Source organism: Mobula birostris, chromosome 17 (genome assembly GCF_030028105.1).
Source record: "Mobula birostris isolate sMobBir1 chromosome 17, sMobBir1.hap1, whole genome shotgun sequence".
Taxonomy (NCBI): domain Eukaryota; kingdom Metazoa; phylum Chordata; class Chondrichthyes; order Myliobatiformes; family Myliobatidae; genus Mobula; species Mobula birostris.
In genome coordinates this window covers 3,368,949-3,388,923 of record NC_092386.1, presented here as the reverse complement: position 1 = coordinate 3,388,923, position 19,975 = coordinate 3,368,949, and the positions used below count along the sequence as shown (strand labels likewise).

At 42.4% G+C, this 19,975-nt stretch overlaps 1 protein-coding gene across 7 annotated transcripts in view; it reads right to left on the bottom strand.

The window, feature by feature from the left end:
* Positions 1-19,975, bottom strand: part of arb2a (ARB2 cotranscriptional regulator A) — a 521,656-nt gene that overhangs the window by 170,883 nt on the left and 330,798 nt on the right. For 6 of the 7 annotated variants that reach the window (XR_011889469.1, XM_072281219.1, XM_072281215.1 and 3 more), the window contains exon 10: positions 4,219-4,303. The exons of the other annotated variant lie outside the window; for it this stretch is intronic. Coding sequence is in view for 5 of the 6 variants with exons in the window: in XM_072281219.1 (XP_072137320.1) it covers positions 4,219-4,303 (85 nt within the window). In the remaining variant the exon portion in view is untranslated. The remainder of the gene's footprint in view (positions 1-4,218; positions 4,304-19,975) is intronic. 7 annotated transcript variants of the gene reach the window in all.

The window sequence follows — 19,975 nt, the reverse complement described above, 5'->3', positions numbered from 1 at the left end:
CTCTTTTCTTGACTGGTTTTTGTTCTTTAAGAGTTGTCCCAAATAAGTGGTTGCACCAATGACCCAATTATTTGAAAATAACATGATTTCTCTCATATAGAACTTGAATATCAGAAGGTATTGATGGAGCTTTCTTCTTCAGCCTAAGATTCAGCCAACACCTCATATTCTACTACTCGCCTCCATCCACAAGGGACAATTTACAGGAACCAATCAACAAATCTACTGCATATCTGTCAGACATGGGAGGAAATAAAAGGAAACAAACACAGAGAGACAGAGAGACAGTAGTAGCTCAGGAATGAAGCCACACTGCTGGAGCTGTCAGGCAGGTGGAAAACTGTGCTGCCCCAATTTGGCCGTCTGGGATCTTGAATTCTCTTCTATTCATTAAGATCTTGGCTGATTCAAATTTATTCATCCATTTCCTGACCCCAGAACTCTTGATTCCATATTGATTACCAGCCTATCCAAATCAGATTTCAAAGTTGAAAGTCAATTTATTATCAAAGTACATACATGTCACCATCTACTAAAATGAGATTCCTTTCTTCCAGGCGTTCACAGTAGAACAAAGAAATACAACAGATTCAATGAAAAGTTACACACAAAGAAAGTGTAAAAACATAAATAAGTAACACTAAGAACATGCATTGTAGAGTCGTTGAAAGTGAATTCTGGATCAAGGAGTTCCAAAAACGCATAATTCCTCCTCATCTCAGTCATAAATGGCTGCCTCTGACTTTGAGAACAGTCCTCTGACTCCGAGACCATGTGTTCTTGTTCTGGACTAGCTCATGAAGGGAACGCGCTCCGAGCAGCCATTCTGTGAAACACCTTAAGAACCTTAAGCACATTAATAAGATTGCCTCACATTCTTTTGATCTCCAGAAAGGACTTGTTCAACTTTTCCTCACAAGGATCCTTTACAGTCAAGAGAAAATCTGCAGATGTTGGAAATCCAAGCAACACACACAAAATGCTGGAGGAACTCATCAGGCCAGGCAGCATCTATGGAAAACAGTATAGTCAATGTTTCAGTTGGAGACCCTTCATCAGGGCTGGAGGAAAAAAAAAAGATGAGGAGGCTGAGTTAGAAGGTGGGGGGAAAGAAGAAGAAACCCAAGGTGATAGGCGAAACTGGAAGGAAGGGAGAGGAGGGGTGAAGTAAAGAGGTGGGAAGTAGATTGGTGAAAGAGATACAGGGCTGGAGAAGGACAGAAGGCCATGGAAGAAAGAAAAAAGAAAAGGAGGGAACACTAGAGGAAGGTGATATGCAGGTAAGGAGATAAGGTAAGAGAGGGAAAAGGGGATGGGGAATGGTGAAGGGGGGCTATTACTGGGGGTATTTGAGAAATGTACGTTCATGCCATCAGGTTGGAGGCTACCCAGGAGGAATACAAGATGTTGTTCCTCCAACCTGAGTGTGGCCTCATAGCAGCAGTAGAGGAGGCCATGGATTGTCATGTCAGAATGGGAATGGGAAGTGGAATGAAAATGGGTGGTCACAGGGAGATCCCACTTTTTCAGGCAGAGACAGCATAGGTGCTCAGAGTAGTGGTCTCCCAATCTATGCTGAGTCTCACCGATACACAGGAGGTCACACTGGGAGCACCGGGTACAAGTAGATGACCCCAACAAACTCACAGGTGAAGTGTCACCTCACCTGAAGTCTGTTTGGGGCCCTGAATGGTAGTGAGGGAGGAGGTGTAACACTTGTTCTGCTTGTAAGGGTAAGTGCTAGGACAGAGATCAGTGGGGAGGGACAAATGGACAAAGGAGCCACATAGGGAGCAATCCCTGCGGAAAGCAGAAAGTGAGGGGAGGGGAATCTGTGCTTGGCGGAAGGATCCTGCCACCAACCTGATGGCATGAACATCATTTTCTCAAACTTCTGGTATGCCCCCCTCCAATTCACCATTCCCCATCCCCTTTTCCCTCTCTCAGCTTATCTCCTTACCTGCCCATCACCTCCCTCTAATGCTCCTTCTCCTTTTCTTTCTTCCATGGCCTTCTGTCCTCTCCTATCATATTCCTCGTTCTCCAGCCCTGTATCTCTTTCACCAATCTTTTCCTAGCTCTTTATTTCAGCCCTCCCTTCCCTCTAGGTTTTATCTATCACCTTGTGCTTTTTCCTCCCCTCCCTCCCACCTTCCAACTCCTACTCGTCATCTTTTTTTCTCCAGTCCTGATAAAGGGACTTGGCCCAAAATGTCAGCTGTATACTTTTCCGTAGATGCTGCCTGGCCTGCTGAGTTCCTCCACCATTTTGTATGGGATCCTTTGTAGTGCCACTTTTTCATCCTTGTCATTTATATAACAAATGGATACACTCTCACATACAATTCCAGCTCACTGACATATATGCCATGTTCACTGCATATCATCACTACCTTTGACCAGAATCTTCACTGAACCAGCCACAGAAATTCAAATTTTATAAAAGCCGTTCAGGGATAGGGTATTCTGTAGCAAACAACTCATTTCCTGACTCTGCATTTTCTTGTCTATTTCATGAATAATGGTGGGCCTTAACTGGCACCGTTGTTACAGACTGAAGGATATCTAGAATGTAGTCACACAGTAACTCTTTTTCCTAATGTGCTACTTTCTAGTACATAATTTTTCTAATGTGTAAATTTGCGGTACGTATTTACTGCTCTCTAAGGATTGTCACCTTGTCATTGTGCAGGGGCTTGTGAGTTACTGAGACCTGAGAGTGATTCTGTCTGCAGTTTTGCTCCTGCTAGGGCCATCCATGGTGCTAAGGTCAAGGGGGCGGTTCCAGATAAAGGCAATTCAACCAAGATATCAAGATGGTGACACATCACAATGGCAGTGAAGATGGAGGAAGGCTGCAGCAGTGAATGAACGGTCACCAGTTGTCTTGCACTCAATGCCACTGGACCCTGACCTCGATCTGCCATGGACCCTGTGGTGGCTGCCTGTACATCAGCTTCCCCATGTTAAACAAAGTCATGCACAGACATTCTCCATTAAGGGAATCCACCCTAACATACATTTATTGTTCGAGCACACAGGAAGTGAGCCAAAAGCAACAATTACTGCAGTCCTATTTCAGAAAGCATTTCCACAGCATTCAACAATGAAGGAATAGACATAGTGTTCCCTCATGTGTGTCACCCTATTTGATTCAGATTTATTTTATTTTATCGCATGTACATCGAAATATACAGTGAAATGTGTCATTTGCATTAACAACCAACACAACCTAAGAATATACTAGGAGCAGCCCACAAGTGTCACCACACGTTCTGGCACCAACATAGCATGTCGACAATGTCTAGCAGAACAAGAGCAAAATAACAACAGCAAAACAAGAACAGCAATGAGACAACAGCAAAACAAGAACAGCAATGAGACAACAGCAGCAAAACAGTGGGTGTTTCCTCCCTAATACCCACTCACAAACACAGACAGGCCTCCAACCAAGCACAGACCACCTCCAGCCTCCAACCTCCACTGGAATTGATGTGATTTTCCAGCCTTAAGGATGAGATGAACACAAGGATTTTGATGAAATATTTTGGGATGTGAATCTCAATGTCCAATTCCGAGTATATGGCTAATCTGCAGGAATTCTCATTTTTAGATGTCTGTGAGGGGTGCCTTATAAATCAGCTTTTCCATGTGTGAATCTAGGACTGGGGGTACAGCAGAAAAGCACATCAATTTTTATTGTTATCATGTTACAGTATGTTGTGATATGTCTAAACAATTTCCTAGAATGGTACAGGGTCAACAACTGGTCTGAGCATGGACTCAATATACTGTCGGTAGGTGGCCATGCCAGATTTTCAATATTCGTTGTTCAGGAGGGTGAGGGTGCCACATATTTTTCCACCGTACATGGTAAACCTGATGTTTTTTTTATTAGAATACACAGCAGTTTCATAACAACCTTTACTGACACTATCTTTTTTAATTAACTGAGTTTAAAATCCCTACCTGCAGTGGTGGGATTTGAGCTCTTGTCTCTTAATTGCCTGTCCAGGACTCTGAACAACACCTAGTAACTAACCACAGCATCGGCATAAAATGAGTAGTTTCAGTTCATAAAAAAATCCCTGTAGGAACAACGACTGAAACATCCCTCTTCAAACATTTGAAGTTAATTCCTTATACAACCTTACATGCATCTTCTCTCAGGGAAACCTTAAATATGTCCAGTCTTTTGGAAAAGGCTAACTGAAATACCTGCAGAGACTCGTGGGCAGTCTGGAAGCATAAACTCCACTGGTGTGTCCAATGGTTCAGAACTTGATACCCAGTTACGGCAATGCTGAAACACAAAATATGGGGAAATATTCAGTGCTTGAATTCCAATATCATGTACGAACTGTTACTTTCCATCTCGTTTTCAACATTATTTTGGATAACATCAGAATCAGATTCATATACTTAGCAAGGACTTGGTCAGCCACTGGTCCAATGACCACGATCCAATAGCCACCCAAGGCCAATGGTCCATTGGCTATCATCATAGCTTGTCACACCACAATGCACATTTAACATTAACTCATCATCATAGCTTGTCACACCAGACACTCTAGTGTTGTTTGGTTGATGTTGAGCAGGTCAGTGTCAGCTAAATCAGGTGAGAGTGGGCAGTTGCGCAGAACGTGTTCAATGTTCTGTACCCTTTTGCCACACTCACAGGATTCGCTGGTCTTTAAACCCTACTTCACCATATTGTCTCCCGTCCCACAAACTCCCGTTCTGGCTCTGTTGCGAGTGCACCACTCCCGTCTGTCAAGCAGTGCCCCATTTGGCAACATTTCTGTGGGGTCTTGCACTGTATTGTTTGGTGGGGTTTTGGCTTCTGTTTGTTGCCAGAGGTCAATCCCGTACGTTTGGGGGGGGATGTTCCGTGTGATAGTTCCTCCACTGTAGTAAAGCTTTTCCTCGATTTTAGGCGGTTGGAAACTGGCACATGATGATGTAGTGGGTGTCGAAGATCCGAGTTCTGTTTACCTTTTTCAATTTTTGTTATAGTGTGTCTTTGGATCTCTGGGGGAGCAATGCCTGCAAGTCTGTAAATGATGTTAGTGGGTGTGGGACGCAGTGTGCCCGTGATTATTCGGCAGGCTTCATTAAGCAATGGGTCTATTTTCTTCACATGGACTGATCTGCCCCACACAGGGGCAAAGTATTCTGCAGGTGCATAGCAGAGTGCTAGAGCAGTTGATCTAAGTGCGTGAGCATTAGCTCCCCATTTCGTGCCTGCTAATTTTTTCAAGAGAGAATTGCGAGAGCCAACTTTCCCTCGGAGTTTTTGGATGTGGGTGGCAAATGAGAGCATCCTATCCAGTGTCACGCCCAGGTAAATTGGAGTCGGATGATGTTCGAGCTCCTTCCCACACCAGAAGATCTTAAGTTTCCAAGCTGCTTCTCGATTCCTCAGGTGGAGTGCACACACTTGAGTTTTTGATGGATTTGGGTTCAGAGACCATTTTTCATAATACTGCTTCATTGCTTCGAGGGCTGCTGTAAGTCGTACTTCAACTTCTTGGAAGGAGTTAGCTTGTGTTGCTATGCATAGCTCGTCTGCATAGATAAACCTGCATGTGTTAGGAAAGGTTGGTTGGTCATTTGTGTAGACATTAAATAGTAGAGGTGCCAGGACTGAATTCTGTGGTATTCCATTCTTTTGTGGACGTCACCTACTCTTAATTCCATTCATTTCTACATAAAATCTATGATTTTCTAGGAGGCTTCTTATTACTTTGACTGTGGTTTCGTTCTTTAACATTTTAGATAATTTCAGTAGAAGGCCTCTGTGATTCATAGTGTCGTATGCTGCTGTTAAGTCAATGAATACTGCCCCTGTAATTTGTCGCATTTCAAAGCCATCCTCAACATACTGGGTTAAGTTCAGGACTTGACCGCAGCAAAAACGGCCTGGCCTGAACCCAGCTTGGTCTGGTGTTAGAAAATCTTTGACTAAGGGAGATATTCTTTTCAGTATGAGTCTCTTGTGGAGTTTATAGAGGGTGCAGAGCAAGGAAATGGGTCTGTAATTTTTAGGAATGTTGGGGTCTTTATTGGGTTTTAGGAGAGCAACAACTTTGACTGTTCTCCACTTTTTAGGTATTTTTAATGATCTTAGGCAACAGTTAAAAAGGGACAGAAGTCAGTGGAGTGCTTTAGGTCCAAGATGTTTAAGGAATTCATTCACAATCCCATCTATGCCAGCAGCTTTGTTGGATTGTAGCTATGATACTTCATCCTTTAATTCTTCTAGGGTGAGAGGTGGGAAGTTGTTATTCCCGTTTGAGAGAGCTGACTCCATCTCCTGATGTTGCTTTTTCTTTTGCCTCCATTCCTTGTTATTTGGTCAACCATTTAGTATCAGTTGGTGGGCAACCTGATTGGGTGTTATGGCAGCAATTCTCTGTGGTGGTCTATTGTCTGAGTTGAGTTTCCGAATAGTTGCCCATGCCTTCTTACTGTTCTTGGTCATGTCTGTGTTTTCTATCAGGTCCTGCCAACGCCGTTGACTCTCTTGGCTCAGTAGTGGTCGAGTCAGCAACGTTCACACCGTGACCCTGTTAATCCGAAAGGAGACCAATCCTGACATTAGGCGCCAGACCAAGTGATCTAGTGGGTGTAAAAAGGATAAACCCTCGGCCCACTGGAAATCATGAAAATCGTTAGCCACAACAACGAAGGCTTCAGCCACAGCAAAGCAGAAATCCTGGCAAACTTAAAACCGGACATCTTGTGCATACAAAAAACTCATAGGCTGAACAACCAACCCTATGTGCCAGGAATGCATTTGGCTATTGACATCCCTAGCCAAACTTATGGAAGTGCAATCTTTGTTAAAGGTAAATCTATAGTAATGAGCATAGCAAACATCCAAGCTGGCTCAAAGGAACTTCTGAAAGTTGAAACAGAACACATAAATATCATCTTGGTCTACAAACCCCCTAATGAACCATTCATGGGTCCACCTAACCTAGATCTTCAGGACAAAATATACCTCATTATTGGTGATTTTAGTAGCCACAGCACCAACTGGGGATACGAAAATGACGATGCAAATGAAGAAGAAGTTGTATCATGGGCTCGAAATAACAGCCTTGAGCTACTATACGAGTCAAAAGACACCCCTACCTTCACAAGTGCCTGATGGAGAAAATGATACAACACAGACCTTGCCTTTGTTACCTTGGCAAGCTCCAACCTCTTCACACAAACAGTCCTCCAACATATACCCAAATTCCAACACCGTCCAGTCCAGGCAGAATCCCTTCCAGTTCTAAGACCTGTACCATCAAAGTACCTACCAAGATTTAACCTGAGAAAAGCGAACTGGCTACCTTTCACAGAATCCCTTGATCAACTTATCAATACCATACCACCAGAGCCTGATCATTATGATGAATTTGTCCGACTAATCTGGAAAGTAGCACAGCAGGACATACCTAGAGGCTGCAGAACCAAATATATTCATGGATTGACAGTGATATCAAGCAAAGTTATGATGAGTATGTCAACTTATACGACCAAGACCCGTTTGGTCAAGACACAATTGAAATGGGAGAGTCAGTTCCATCATGGCCAACGAACCATTAATCTGAATCTGAATCATCAGATTCAGTTTCACTTATTTAGCACAAACTTGATCGGCCAAAGGATCATGCTCTACAACTCATGGATATATGCTTCCCTCACCAGCCCCTCACCCCTGTGACCGTATGGGTTTCCCTCAAGTGCTCTGGTTTCCTCTCACAGTCCAAAGAGGTACTGGTTAGTAGGTTAATTGGTCATTGTAGATTGTCCCGAGATTAGGCTAAGGTTAAATAGGTGGGTTGCTAGGTGGTGCAGCTGATTGGGCAGGAAGGGTCTGTTCTGTGCTGTATCTCTAAGTAGAATAAAAGAAATAAATCCTGTATGTCCCATCCAAGCTTGTGCTGCATACCATTAGACATAATGTGTGCCCCTAGGCTTCTCTGTGCTTTAGTATGTCAGATGTCTTGAGATCATGGAAGGGAAATAATAGACACAGCACAATTTACACAGGACTTGCTTTTTTGCAATCAGCATCTGATAAACTAGTTGTTCATTCAACTTATTTGTAAGCATCTTCATCTGATAACACAACACATTCACAACAAACTACAAATAGAGTGGCAAATCTCAGTTATGTAATGTGAACAATGTATTGAAAGACTATCAGAATCAGACTTATTATCATTGATAGATGTCATGAAATTTGTTTTGTCATTTCATGGCTGCAGTACAGTGCAATATATAAAAATTACGATGAAATACAATAAGAATGTTTAAAACATAAACAGAGCAAAAAGAAAGCAAAATAGCGAGCTAGTATTCGTGGGTCCAGGGATTGTTCAGAAATCTGATGGCAGAGGGGAAGAAGCTGTTCCTAATCTGCTGAGTGTGTGTTTTAGGCTTCTGTACCTTCTCATTGTTGTTAATAATGAGAAGACATCATGACCTCTTCTCATTATACCTAATATCTAAAAATATCTGAGGAAGGTTCATCATTTTGAATGATTTCTCAACGTTAATGCTGATAAAAATATTACAATTGAGACTATTTACTTATCAATAAAAGCAATTAATGATAAATAATTTTGCTCCAGTTTGTGAACCTACATTCAAACATTTTGATCTTGATAAACAACAAAGTTAGTGATTATGCACAAAGTAGTCATTGTTATGAAATGACTATTGCAGATTAAAATGCTACAGAAATGGAGAAATATCTTGTGGATGTAGAACAAAAATATTTTAATATACCTCATATGAATACAGAAGTATTATGATATGAACATTGCTCAGGACCAGGATAAGTGATTTTCGGAGGTGTGCCTAATATACTGCATCACTTCAAAATGAAATATTGAACCACATTTTTGTTGGTTGGTTCAGTTGAAGAAAACAGCTATTTATGTAGCATGGCTAAAGAAATGGGTTTCATATCACTTTGAAACCTGTTAAGTTCACAGAAATAATCCCCTGAAATACAGACTTGATCATTTTTTAACATAACCACATGTAAGGATTATTTTTCTTGGTAATTGCTAAAACTGAGCTGGATACAATGGAAATCTGTATTTATTTATGAATTGCTGATCCCAAAGGAATGACTGTGCTAGGCAATAACTGTTAAGTGCTTGGGAGATGACAACTGCCAATTACATCCATGTTATTGATTGTGGAAAAAGAGACTAGAAAATGGAAAATGTCATTCAAATAAAAGTTCTGTACAGTGTGTTAATTCTCACACTCAAAAAACTTAGAAGTTTTATATTTTAAAAATCTTACAAGATTAATAAATGTATCACATTCCAAAGAATTAAATGTGAAACATTTGACCTTCAGTATTTTACTCTCAAATTAACAACAGATTCAGATATTTGATTTATTACAATTCATTCTTGCAAATGAACTTAGTGAACTGCCATGATGTTTGTTAAATCCTCATATATTGTGGAGTATAATCATCAGCCGATGAATGACAGCTGGACAACTTCATTCAACTGTCATCACATTCAACTTAGCCAAATACTCTGCACTGGACTTCAATAAGTTGTAGCAAGTTGTGAATGCAGTCCAGTAAACTATGTGAACCAAACCCCTGCCACTTTAACAATGATAGAGTTCATCTTGTTCTTCTTTACCACTCTATGAGCCTCTGCATTCAACACATTATTCTCCACTACTTCCGCCAGCTCCAAAGGGATCCTACCATCAAATATTTTTTTCCCTTCCTCCCTCTGTTTCCACAAGGATCGCTCCCTCTCTGATTCTCTTGTCCATTTGGCCTCCCCACTAATCACTGAACCCTGCAAGTTGACAAAAGACTACATCTGTCCTTGCACCTCCTCCCTCATCTCCATTCAGGGCCCCAAACAGTTCTTCCAGGTGAGGAAACACTTCACCTGTGACTTTGCTGGTGCTCCTGATGTGGACTTTTCTACATTGGTGAGACCCACTATAAATAGGGGGACTGCTTTACTGAGCACCTCCACTCCACCTGTTCTTCTTGGGCATTGGTTTGATTGTCACCCTTTTGAAGCAGATGAGAATCTTTAGCTACAGCAGTGAGAGATTGAAGATGCCCTTGAACACACCTGCCAGTTGGTTGGCAATGGCTTTCAGTGCCCTACAGATATACCATCAGTGTCTGATGCCTTGCAAGTGTTCACCCTCTTGAAAGAGGTTCTAACATCAGCCTCAGAGACAGAGATCACAGGGTCACCAGACGTTGTGATAAATGGCACCAAAGTGTGCATAAAAGGCATTAAGCTCATCTGGGAGCGAAGCATCACAGCCATTCAAGATGTTAGTGTAGCCCCCCTGGCCAGCCTCAGGGTCACTCGGTTTGCTGTCGTCAAGGGAAACAGCCCTCGGCCCCGCCAAACTGGGTAATTAGTTTGTGTGGATGCTGTGTGATGTACCCCACCCCGCCCAAATAACAGACAATACTCCAGATACGATTAAATGACTTACAGTTTATAGATATTACTGGAACTATATAATTATAAAGTTCTAAATTATAAAACTATAAAATATAAAAGGAAAATAAAAGGCGCCACACTTATCAAAGTTCAATCTCTTCGTGCACAAACAGTTGGAGCTCAGGACCCTTCTTCTTCACCCTGCAACCCCTCGGACCACCTCGACCGGCCGCCTGGGACCAACAACGGTGGTCGACCAGATGCTCCACACGGATCCGTCTCCATCTCCTCTCCTCGCCGAACGTCCTGCTCGGGGTCCGACCCCGTTAGCGGACATCACAGCACCTGGTCCATCCTCTGTCTCTCTCTCCCGCCTTCTCCCCCCAAACCCCGCGCATACAGTATCTTCAAATACATCAAAAACATAACAACTATCCCAATTGGTTTGTAACATCTTTTTATCACACTCTAACCCAAAACAAGCTGCTAGTGCAAGAACTTTCTCAGCGTTTAACATAACAAAGAAGCATTCCCAAGTATAACATACAAAGAAGCCATTTTAATTAGCCTATGCAGTAACATAAAAGATGAAACTCCCTTACATTAGGTTTTGCTTTGTAGGAAGTGATAGCCTGGCAAACCCTGCCACAGCTGACATGCATCTGATTCAGTTTCTAACTCAATAAGAATTAATTTTTTTGCTCTTAAAACAACCTTCTGAGCTTGTATCTGAACTTCTTGTATAGTTCTGCATCACTGGTCTTGAATGCCACAGCATTTCCTGGTTCATCCACAGCTTTTGGTTTGGATATTTCCGGTATGTTCTCAAAGGCACACCCTCATCCACACAGGTCCTGATGAAGCTGGTGACAACGGTGGTGTATTGATTCGGATTTGAAGATGAATCCCTGAATCTAGTCCAGTCTGCTGGCTCAAAGTAGTCATGTAAGGGCCCCCCATCCTCCCTTGACCATACTTTCTTGTTCCTCACCAATGGTGTGCTGTCTTTCATCTCTGTCTGTGTACCAGGAGTAGAAGTACAGCCAGGTGATTGGACTTTCTAAAGTGTGGACGTGGGATGGCATGGTAAGCTTTCCTGATGATGATATTCAGTGGTCAAGTGCGTTAGCTCCATAGGTTCCACGGGTGATATGTTGGTGGTAGCTGTTCAGAAACTTGTTCAAGTTGGCCTGGTTGATATCGCCCTTAATGATACAGAAGGCATTGGGTGTGCTGTTTGGTGACTGCTGATGACGGTGTTCAGCTCCTCCAGTGCCTGCGTGATGTTGGCCGGAGGTTGAATGAACATTGCTACCAGTATGATGGTGGAAAACTCTCTCTGCAGATAAGATGGATGAGGTTTGACCACTAGATGTTCCAGGATGGTTGTGCAGGATTGAGACAGAACTACCACATCCATGCACCATGATGAGTTAATCATAAGGCATACTCCATCTCGTCTACCTATAAAAGATTGAGCTGTCCTGTCTTTGTGGAGAATGATGAAGCCATCAGCCTGCAGAGTTGTGTCCAAAATGGCAGAGGTTTGCCATGTTTCCATGAAACAAAGTACACAGCAGTCCCTGAGATCTTTACCAGGGGTCCCCAACCTTTTGCACACCATGGACCGGTTTAATATTGATGATATTCTTGCGGACTGGCAGACGGGCGGAGAGGGGGGTTTGTTCAAGTTCAACAGTGCATGACAGGGAATGAGGAAAGGTGCCGCTGACTCATATCGTTTCATATCGCCAAATCATATCATTTCCTCGCCACCCGGTCGCACATATTTGCGGCCCAGTACAGGTCCGCGGCCTGGTGGTTGGGGACCACTGATCTCTACATTACAAAACCATGTACATAATTGCAGAATTTGGACAATTGGCCCATTGTCTGCTTCATTGTTCACACATGGCTGTTTCCTTTTCAACCCCATTCTCTTGCCTCTCCCCATAACGCTAACTCCCTTACCAATCAAGAACTTATAGACCTGATGCTCACCGGCTGCTTTCTGATTTTCACATCAATACTTGTAAACTCTACATATTGTTGTGCATGAAAATCCCAGGAGACCAGCAGTTTCTGAGATATTCAAACAATGCCACCTGGCACAAACAATCATTTCACAGTCCAAGTCACTTTGATCATATTTCTTCCCCATTCTGATGCTTGGTTTGAACAACATCTGAACCTGTTGACCATGACTGCACGCTTTTATGTATTGAGTTGCTGCTACATGATCGGCTGATTAGATATTTGCATTAATGAGCAGGTGTACAGGTGTACCTAACAAAGTGGCCACTGAGTGTATATTCAGGATCACTCAAAATGTTTAACAGTCAATGAAATACCTTTGAAACACAGCTACTACTGTACCGTTAGCCAGCTTCACTGAACAAACAATAATCAGGTTACATTTCTTTAACACTGATGCTGATTGAATGCAAGAAATTATTTATTCCTCTTTGTATAGTACCTCTTAGAACGAGTAAGATAGGGTCTTGTATCAACATCTCATCCAAAAGATGACACTTCGGCAGTGCTTCCGTTCAAGTGCTGTGTTGCTGGAGTGGAACTTGACAAAACAATTTTCTCATTCAGAGAGTAAATGGTTTCAAAACTCTTGATAGTCTGTATGGACTCATTATATTGAATGGCCTATTTGCATGCTCAACAATTCTATCTCTCTATATAAATAACTGGTGACTAAAAACACATTACAGCGTGCTTCGTTCTAAAGCACTTGGTTGTCCACCTTACTGGATTTCTGGAGTTACTCCAGGTTCTCCAAAGCTTTTGAACACACTTTCTAATATTTTAACAGAATTTGATCAGGTTTAATATCACTGGCATATGTCGTGACATTTGTTCTTTGGCAACAGTTAACATAGTGATTGAAAGCATTAAGTCACTTATTCCTCTTTGAATAGTAACTCATTGAACAAGTTAGATAGGGTTTATATCTACAGAGCAGAAAAATTGATACTAGCAGTGTATATTCTGATAAGCAATATTTAAAAATTTCTGTGGCATGTGAAAATACAAAAATCAGAGTCATCAAAGTTCACTATCTGGGACATGCCCTCTTCTGTTACTCCCATTGAGGATGAAGTACAGGAGCTTGAAGACTCACAATAATTCAGAAACACTTTCTCCTCTCCCATTAGATTTCTGAAGAGCTCATAAACCTTCGAACACTACCTCATTATTCATTTTTTACAGTATTTATTTATTTTTGCAATTTATAGTAATTTTATGTCTTTGCACTTACTGCTGGCGCAAAACAACAAATTCACGCCATATAAATTGATGAATTCTGATTGTGATTCTGAAAACATTTGAACTTTTTTACATTATACATGAAATATATGCCATTGACTATGAAGTGCTTTGGAATATTCTGGCGATATGAAAGGCATTAATTACGTTGTAGGAGTATGGTAGTGCAAGGGTTAACATTCTAGTGGGATATTATCATTATCTTCTTTTTTTCCTGGTAACGACTACATTCAGCGTATGACATAAAATAAATGAAGTGGGATAATTTACAAGCAGAACTGGCCCTCCACATGGGATAGAATTGGATGAAATAGTCTCAGCTCATGCTACAATATAATGGTGATCAAAAAGTCACAGGATTGATTGCAACACAGAAAGTGGCCATTTAGTCCAAGTCATCTCCCTGTGGAGCAGCCCATTCAGTGTCCCATTGTGCTTCCTTTCCACAATGCACAGTCCAATTCCATTTTGGTGCCACTACAATGTTGAACGTTGCAGATTATTACTGATCTTTGTAAGTTTTCTCCTAACTGTTTTGGCAGTCTCTTTCAGTTGAACATGCTTCTGCATAGGATAAGCTTCATCTCAGCTTCTGCATAGGATAATCTTCAGTCAACTTATTTATTTATACTTTATTGCGATACACCCCGTAATAGGCCCATCAAGCTGTGTTGCCAGAATCCTTTGATTTATCCCTAGCCTAATCATGGGACAATTTACAATGATCAATTATCCTATTAACCGGTATATCTTTGGACCATGGGATGAAAACAAAGCCCCCAGAGAAAACCCATGCATTCTACAGGGAGGATGTACAAAGTCCTTACAGAGAACATGAGAATTGAACTCCGAACTCCGATCCCCGATCCCCGAGTAGTAATAGCGTTGTGCTAACTGCTACGCTGCTGTGGTACTCAATTCACTTAATTCACTTCATGTAGTATTCTGCGCAGACTGAAAGCATCACGTGCAGCAAAGATGAAAGGAGCAAAAAACATCCTAAGTGTAATACTGAGGACATGTGCTCTGAAATCAGCTGCATTTCTAGCCAATTTGTCCCAGTACAGCTACAATACTGGCATCTACCCAATAACATGCAAAGTTATCCAGGTAAGTTTACTTGTATTTATCTTATTTCGAATATAGCACGGTAACAAGCCCTTCCAGTCCAACATGTCCACACTGCTCATTTACACCCATGTGACCAATTAACCCACTAACTGGTCGCATCATATAATTTTTTTTGCGAAGAAAGCACAGCAGTGCCTTTACTTCCTCAGGACTTTGCGGTGGTTTGGCAAGTCATTGAAATCCTTGGCAAACTTCTATAGATGTGACTGCATTACGGCGTGGTATGGGAACACCAATGTCTTTGAACAGAAAATCCTACAAAAGGTAGTGGATTTGGCCCAGTACATCACAGGTAAAACCCTCCCAACTATTCAGCACATCGACATGAATCATTGCCATAGAAAAGCAACATCCATTATCAAAGATTCTCACCACCCAGGCCATGCTCTTTTCTCACTGCTGCCATCAGGTAGAAGGTCCAGGTGCCTCAGGATTCACACCACCAGATTCAAGAACAGTTACTACCCCTTAACCATCAGGCTCTTGAACAAAAAAGGATTGTCACACTCATTTAAGGGCTCTGTTATATTGATGGCTGTTATATTGTTATTTCATGCTTGTTATTTATTGCTATTTATTTATATCTGCATTTGCAGTTTGTTTACAGTTTACTGTTCCTGATGTTTATAGTTTACAGTTACTGTTCTATGTTGGCATGTGGCCAAGTGGCTAAGGCCTTCGTCTAGTGATTTGAAGGTCGCTAGTTCGAGCCTTGGCTGAGGTAGCATGTGTGTCCTTGAGCAAGGCACTTAACCACACATTGCATTGCGACAACACCGGTGCAAAGCTATATGGGTCCTAGTGCCCTTCCCTTGGACAACATTGGTGGTGTGGAGAGGGGAGACTAGCAGCATGGGCAACTGCTGGTTTTCCATACAATTTTGCCCAGGCCTGCACCCTGGAAACCTTCCAAGGCGCAAATCCATGGTCTCATGAGACTAACGGATGCCTATATATATATATACTGTTCTATAGATTTGCCAAGTATCCTCGCAGAAAAAGAGAAAAAGAATCTCAGGGTGACATGTATGTACTCTGACAATAAAATTTACTTTGAACTTTGAACCTGCATACCTTTGGAATGTGGAAGGAAACTGGAGCACCCGAACAAACCCATGCAGTCACAGAGAGAACGTACAACCTCCTTAGCGTGAGCTGTGGAATTGAACCCAAGTCGCTGGTGCTGTAATAGTGTTACGCTAACTGCTTGCTATCATGCCACTCCTTGTATTATCCACAAAAAGCAAGACAACTCAGAAAGTCTCACTGTTGCCTTATGAGGCTACAAAGTGGCACCTACTCTCTGACAGCCTGATCTCTGATACTCAATTTAGGCTGTGACAGGACCACTTGGTTCTAGATATCATACAGCCATATCCCACTTATTGGACAAAGAGCTGTGGTATTAGACAAGATGAGAAAGGAGCAGAATTAGACCATTAGGCCTATTGAGTCTGCTCTGCCATTCCATCGTGGCTGATTTATTATTCCTCTCAGCCCCATTCTCCTGCCTTGTCCCTGTAACCTTTGACTCCCTGACCAATCAAGAACCTATTAACCTCCACGTTAAATAAAAACCAGTGGCCTCCACAACCGTCTATGGCAATGAATTCCACAGATTCACCACATCTGGCCAAGAAATTCCTCCGCATCTCTGTTCTAAAGGGATGTCCCATTATCCTGAGGCCATGCCCTCTGGTCCTAGACTCCTCTACTATTGGAAACAATAGTTTTGATAAACAATTTTGAATGAGTGTGGTCTTAACGAGCTTGGGCAGAAGTTAGTGAGGGAAAACAGACGGTTACAATCATATGTAGCACAAAGGAAAATGGTTGTAGTTGTTGGAGGCCAACCATTGAGACTATAGGACATCAATGCAGGAATTCCTCAGGGCCATGTTCTGAGCTCAATCATCTCCAGCTGCTTCACTGCTGACCTTTTTATCACAAGGTCAAAGTTTGGAATATTTGCTGATGACAGGAGTTGAGGGGCAAGAGGCAGCGTGTAAAAAGAGTTACCTTTCAGTCAGGTCAGCAGAGCTTTGAGCCAGTTTTCTCTAAGTTGGCCAATCCATGTCTGGGCTGCGTAAAAAGAGCTACCTTTAAATCAGGACAGCGATCGAGATTTTAAAGGCACAGTTTCGTGGCAATTTCTCGAAGTTGAGGAGTAACCAGTCACCAAGAAGGATTCATTAGAAAGGGGGAACACAAGTAATTCAGGTACTTGCAGTGTGCCAGACTTTAGAGTGGCTTTGGCTCATCAGGCTTGGGTGAGGTAAAGTATTTTGTAAGTTACTCTCTTTCTATAGACCATAAGGATCAGAAGTAGGCAATTTGGCCCATCCAGTGTGTTCTGCCATTCAATCATGGGTTGATCCAATTCTTCCAGTCATCCCCACTCCCCTGCCTTCTCCCCATACCCTTTGATGTCCGGGCTACTGTTCTTATTTGTTCTTTCCTCATCTATTAGGACATAGTAGATTAGTGAGAATGACTCCAGGAGCATTGTCTTGTACTGTGTGTGGGATGTGGGAAGTTGGGAGACCTCTAGTCTCCCAGATAAACACATCTGCGTCAGCTGTACCGAGGTGCAGCTACTGAGAGAGCGTATTAAGGAACCGGAGCTGCAGCTCGATGACCTTCAACTCATAGGGAGAATAAGGAGGTGATAGACAAAAGCTATCACACCTAGGCTGCAGGAGACAGGTAACAGGGTGACTGTCAAGAGAAGGCAGGGAAACACACAGCCAGTGCAGAGTACACCTGTGGCCATTCCCCTCTATAATAAGTATAAAATTTTAGATGCAATTGAGGGGAATGGCCTACCGGAGGGAGCAACAGTGACCGTGTCTCGGTCACTGAGTCTGGTGCGGTGGCTCAGAAGAGCAGAGAGGTGAAGAGGACTGCAGTGTTGATAGGAGATTCTTCAGTCAGAGGAACAGCAATGAGGTTCTGTGCGCAAGGTAGAGACACCTGGATGGTATGTTGCCTCCGTAGTGCCGGGATCAGGGATGTCTCGGACCTTATCCATGGCATTCTCAAGGGTGAGGGGAAGCAGCCAGTAGTCTTGGTGCATATTGGTACCAATGATACAGGTGGACAAAATGAAGAGGTCCTGAAGAGAGATTTTAGGAAGCTGGGTGGAAAGCTGAGAAGCTGGATGTCCAGGGTAGTAATCTCTTGATTGCTGCCTGTGTCACATGCCAGTGAGGGTAAGAGTAGGGTGACTTGACAGGTGAATGTGTGACGGAGGAACTGGTGCAGGGGGCAGGGGTTCAGATTTATGGATCATTGGGATCTCTTCTGGGGAAAATATGACCTGTACAAAAGGGACAGGTTACACCTGAACCCAAGGGGACCCAATATCCTTGCAGGCAGGTTGGCTAGAGTTGTTAGGATGGGTTTAAACTAATTTGGCAGGAGGATGGGAACATGAATGATAGTGCAGAAAGTGAAGTAGTTGGTTTACCAACAGAGGCAATGTGTAGTGAGACTCCTAGCACAGAGAGGATGATGATAGACACAACTGTGGCTAACAAGAGAACGCAAAGCCAACATAAAAGCCAAGGTGATGGCATAAAATAGAGCTAAGTAATAGTAGGCAGTTAGAGGATTGGAAAGCTTTTAACTACCAACAGAAGAAAACAAAAGAAGTCATTAAGAAGGCAAAAATGGAATGCAAAAGTATCTACTACTACTAATACTGCTACGTCGACTCAGGCCTATGGGGCTGGCGTCGGGCACGATGACGGACTCTCCACTTCTCCCTCTCCCTCATCAGTGTGTTCAGTTCATCTATATAATGAAAGTAAACTAGCCAATAATATTAAAGAGGATACCAAAAATTTTTTCAGATACATAAAGTGTACAAGAGAGAAGAGAGTGGATATTCAACTGCTGGAAAATAATTCTGGAGAGGTAGTAATAGGGCACAAGGAATAGTGAACAAACTGAATAAGCATTTTCATTAGTCTTCAGTTTTCAGGGGTCATAAAGTATGTGAAGTTACCGTTACTCTGGAGAAGGTTCTTGGAAAACTGCAAGTTCACTTGGACTATATTGTCTACACCCCAGGGTTCTGAAGGAGGTGAATGAAGAGATTATGAAGGCATTAATAATGATCTTTCAAGAATCACTAGATTCTGGAATAGTTCCAGAAGACCAGAAAATTGCAAATGTCAATCTACTCCGAGAAGGGAGAGGGGCAGAAGAAAGGAAATTATAGGACAGATAGTCTGACCTCAGTGGCTGGGAAGGTGTTGGAGTCGATTATTAAGAATATGGTTTTGGGATACTTGGAAGCACATGATGAAATAGGCTGCAGTCAGCATGGTTTCCTCAAAGGAAAATCTTGCCTGACAAATCTGTTGGAATTCTTGGATGAAATAATAAGCAGGACAGATAAAGGAGAATTGGTTGATGTTGTAAAAGGATTTTCAAAAGACCTTTGATAAGTTGCCACACATGAGACTGCTTATCAAGATATGAGCCCATGGCATTACAGGAAAGATTCTAGCATGGATAAAGCAGTGGCTGATTGGCAGGAGGCAGAGTGGGAATAAAGGGAGCCTTTCCTGGTTGGCTGCCAGTGATTAGTGATGTTCCACAGGGTTGGGACCAATTCTTTTTATATTGTATGTCAATGATTTGGATGATAGAATTGATGACTTTGTTGCAAAGTTTTCAGATGACATGAAGATAGATGGAGGGGGAGGTAGTTCTGAGGAAATAGTGGCTACAGAAGGACTTAAGACAAATTAGGAGAACGGCAAAGAAGTAGCAGATTGAATATAGTGTCGGGTGATACACTTTGGTAGAAGAAATGAAAGGGCCAACTTTTTTCTAAATCGAGAGAAAATACAAAAACCTGAGGTGCAAAGGGATTTGGTAGTCCTTGCGTAGGATCCCCTAAAGGTTAATTTGCAGCAACACACATAAAAATTGCTGGTGAATGCAGCAGGCCAGGCAGCATCTATAGGAAGAGGTACAGTCAACTGTACCTCTTCCTATAGATGCTGCCTGGCCTGCTGCGTTAACCAGCAATTTTTATGTGTGTTGCTTGAAATTCCAGCATCTACAGATTTCCTCGTGTTTGCATTAATTTGCAGGTT